The sequence below is a fragment of the Lutra lutra genome, chromosome 13 (genome assembly GCF_902655055.1).
Source record: "Lutra lutra chromosome 13, mLutLut1.2, whole genome shotgun sequence".
Taxonomy (NCBI): Eukaryota; Metazoa; Chordata; class Mammalia; order Carnivora; family Mustelidae; genus Lutra; species Lutra lutra.
This window is the reverse complement of record NC_062290.1, coordinates 83568187-83572499: the sequence shown is the minus strand read 5'-3', so window position 1 is coordinate 83572499 and position 4313 is coordinate 83568187. Positions and strand designations below refer to the sequence as shown.

General features: G+C 41.9%; 1 protein-coding gene across 1 annotated transcript; it reads left to right on the top strand.

Moving 5' to 3' along the window:
- The first annotated feature begins 2387 nt into the window (after positions 1–2387).
- LOC125083117 (olfactory receptor 1B1) lies at positions 2388–3341 on the top strand. The gene has a single exon (XM_047699076.1). It carries the CDS (start codon positions 2388–2390, stop codon positions 3339–3341), a length of 954 nt encoding a protein of 317 aa, XP_047555032.1.
- The last annotated feature ends 972 nt before the right edge of the window (positions 3342–4313 follow it).

The window sequence follows — 4313 nt, the reverse complement described above, 5'->3', positions numbered from 1 at the left end:
ATGCTCCACAAATAAGTGAAACCATATGATAATTGACTCTCTCTGCTTGACTTATTTCACTCAGCATAATCTCTTCCAGTCCCGTCCATGTTGCTACAAAAGTTGGGTATTCATCCTTTCTGATGGAGGCATAATACTCCATAGTGTCTATGGACCACATCTTCCTTATCCATTTGTCCATTGAAGGGCATTTTGGTTCTTTCCACAGTTTGGCGACCGTGGCCATTGCTGCTATAAACATTGGGGTACAGATGGCCCTTCTTTTCACTAGATCTGTATCTTTGGGGTAAATACCCAGTAGTGCAATGGCAGGGTCATAGGGAAGTTCTATTTTTAATTTCTCGAGGAGTCTCCACACTGTTCTCCAAAGAGGCTGCACCAACTTGCATTCCCACCAACAGTGTAAGAGGGTTGTTGTATAGTGTAAGAGGGTTGTTGTATTTTACTTTTAGAATATCTTATTTCTTATTGTCTTTATTCCTCCTTTGAGATACAAAGTATTTTAAACATAGCTTATAATTCCTAACAGATTAATTACTTTTATGATGTTTAGGGGGAGATAATTCTATCACTTCTTCATTGCTGATTATCTTCATAATAAATAGGTTTTGTGTCTGTTTAGTAATTTTGAATTGTGAGAACATCTTTTTGGTTGGTTTTTATTTGTGGGATTCCCATACAGTCTACAGCAACATGAGGAGAAGTTTTATGTTTGCTTCTAAAAGGTACCCCAAGGATTTTACCAGTCTGGGAATGATTTTTATGTTAGTTTGTCAGTGTGAGGGGTCTAGGATCATATGTGTCTTGTAAATAAGTGTATCCATTCCAGGTGCTATCCAGACCCATAACTGCATTCCCATGGGAGACTTTTCCCCTCCATGAAGTACAGGATGAGAGAGATGAGTTTTCTTTGGGTGTCCTACAGACACTGGTATATATTCATTTTCCTGTTTGTGTATATTCTTTCACCGAGAGCTTACCGTTTCGAATGTCCTGAACTAATGTGGTGGTGTCTACCTTTCAACCTTTTGCCTCACATAGACCTACATTCTCACCTTCTGCTCTACATGGGGCCCCTAGACAATGAGGACTGATGGTATACACCTCCCTCCTACCTGTTACCACCACTGCATACATCATAGTAGACAGTTGACTGTTTTTTTTTTTTTATTATGTTCAGGTAGCCAGCATATAATACATCATTAGTTTCTGATGTAGTGTAGTTTCCTTTACATTCTTAAACACTCACTTATGAATTTAAAAGGATGATTATCATATTTCCTCAACATTTCTACCTATGTTGCATGGGAAGGTGCTTAGTACCTCATATTTCAGCAAGCTAAAGCTTTAAAAATAGCATGTGATGATCTGCAGAAATGTGAGAGGTTACAATGTTCAGAAAACTAAAAAAAGAGTTGTCTAGTTTTAAAATACTGTGTAGGTGTCTCAGCATGAACTTGGTAAGATAGGCTAGTCATTGACAACAATAGTTCTTCATAAGCCAGATGAAGCTATTTGGATACTATTCTGAAGGCCCTGACTCTTTAAATAGGGAAGCATATGTCAAAAGTTTTCTTCTGGAATCAGTATGGAAGATCTACCAAGGGAGATAAGTAGAGAAACTAGTCATGAGGCTATGAAGTTAGCACTGGTCAGAGATGCTAAATCTTAAACAGTGTGAGTGGATTAACGGCAAAGGATGAATATAAGGGGAAATGTAGAAGTCAAGGAGTGATTGAATATGAGGAGATGAGGGAGAGAGTCCCTCAGCTTTTGCTTTGGGCAATTAGATGGATGATAATGGTGATGCCATTAACCAACAAAAGGGAATAAAGAGTAAAGCCAAGTTATTTTATGACAACTTGAAGCCGTTTCACTATAAAAACCAAATACCTATAATGAACCATTTGTTTATATGTTACATATTAAATGATAACATTATGTTCCTTACAGGTCCAGAGAAATGAAATCACGAGGACTGCAATGGGATGAAGTGTGAATTGAAGATGAAGAGTTAGAGCCAGGGAGTACAGGAATTTTTTCAGGACGTTTGCCATTGGAAGGAGAAAAGCAGCAGTTGGATGAAAAGACATTACTGAATGAAGGGTTTATAACTGGATGAGGGACTTTCTTAAGGTTTATAGATTATAGAAAAGGAGCCACTAGAGTGGGTGAAAGGAAGAAGTAGGAAGAAAATGCTATAGTAAATTACAGGAGTGAAGTCATAGACTTAGCAGAAGGGCCGTGGTGGTCAGTTGAATTGAAGTCTTTAGGGAACTTGAATAACATAAATAAATCAACTAGAACTATTATGATCCTCAGACCTATTACCTATGACTTACTTTTTGATTGAAACTCTCTTTCAGGCAGGCTTATTGTCACTTAGCATGGGCTGCTCCCCTAATGCTTCACATTCTCCAGTCTTCTTACTCCTTGGGTTCTCAAGAACTAGAATCTCTCCAGATCTCCTTTTCTTCCTGTTCCTGGCTATTTACCTGGTCACCATAATAGGGAATGTGACTCTAGTGCTACTTATCTCCTGGGACTCCAGGCTCCACTCACCTATGTATTATCTGCTCCGTGGTCTCTCTGTCATAGACATGGGGCTGTCCACTGTCACCCTGCCCCAGTTGTTGGCCCATCTGGTCTCTAATTACCCAGCCATTTCTGCTGCCTGCTGCCTGGCCCAGTTCTTTTTCTTCTATGCATTTGGAGTTACAGATACACTTGTTATTTCTGTCATGGCTCTGGATCGTTATGTGGCCATCTGTAATCCCCTGCACTACCATTCAGTGATGAGTCGCCAACTCTGTGCCTGCCTACTGGCCTTGAGTTGGGTGGTGTCCATAGTGCACACCATGCTGCATGTGGGACTTCTCTTGCCTCTTTACTGGGATGGGGATGCTAAGGGCAACGTTAAACTTCCCCACTTCTTTTGTGACCACCGACCACTTCTGCGAGCCTCTTGCTCTGACATACATTCCAATGAGCTGGCCATATTCTTGGAGGGTGGCTTCCTCATGCTAGGTCCCTGTGCCCTCATTGTACTCTCCTATGCTCGCATTGGGGCCACCATCCTACGTTTGCCTTCACCTGCTGGTCGCCACCGGGCAGTCTCCACCTGTGGATCCCACCTCACCATGGTTGGCTTCCTCTATGGCACCATCATCTGGGTCTACTTCCAGCCTCCTTCCCAGAACTCTCAGGAAAAGGACATGGTGGCTGCTGTGATGTACACTGCCATTACCCCTTTGGCCAACCCTTTTGTGTATAGCCTCCGCAACAAGGATGTCAAGAGTGCCCTTCACAGGCTGCTTGGACTGGGGAGGGTGGACTCCTGATGAGTCTGCTGAAGAGCCATTTTGGGTGGTGAAGGAAAGAAGTGGGAGGGTTCAAGCATGGCTGGTTTTGGAGAGATGAGGGAAGGATGGCCTGGCTAACTTACGGAACTCGATTTGACTCTTGTTGTTGTGGTGCCTGACAGAGTGGTGAACACGTGCCACACGTGCTCAGGGCTCCCATGTCAGCCTGTCTCAGGAACTCCTTCCCCAGACCGTTTATCTTCAGTTATCAGTGAGAGACTATGGACTTTGAAAAACAATCTGAAGCGTTTGAAGAGGTGGGGGGGGGGTGGGAGGTTGGGGGAACCAGGTGGTGGGTATTAGAGAGGGCACGGATTGCATGGAGCACTGGGTGTGGTACAAAAAGCAATGAATACTGTTATGCTGAAAATAAATTTAAAAAATGATTTTAAAAAAAGTGGATACAAATGAGTCACTAGGCCTGGGATGTTGAATCCCATAGTTTTGAAGAAGTGTGAGAATATTACTGTGAAATCTGAACTGAAACAGAGACAGTGAAGTTAATTATGGTCACGTCTAACTCAGTGTGCTTCCTCATGGAAAGTGTGCTGGTGTGTGTCAGAAAGTTAGGGGAAGGGAGCAGGTTAGGTAAAATGGGATGGTAGTTTTATACCTGTTCCATTCAGTGAGCAAATATTGGCCCAAAAGTGAGTGTGAAAGGGGCCATGATTCTGTTATTCTGTATCTTGGCCTCAGTTTCCATGGACTTGTCATAGTGTGAGCATCTTATTCTGATGTGTGTAAATTCTATTTCATATATTTTAAATTAATTTTCTTTACATTTTCAAGTAAGATATACAAAGAAAATGCAAAGCCAAAACTCTGTTGCATAAAACAAGGAACAGTGAACTATTTCAACAATGAAGAAGACAAATTGGCTGTGCTTAGCTTGTTGGGAGCTGGACATTGACTTCTATTTTGCCAGCTCTTATGAGGTTTGCAGTGATAAAT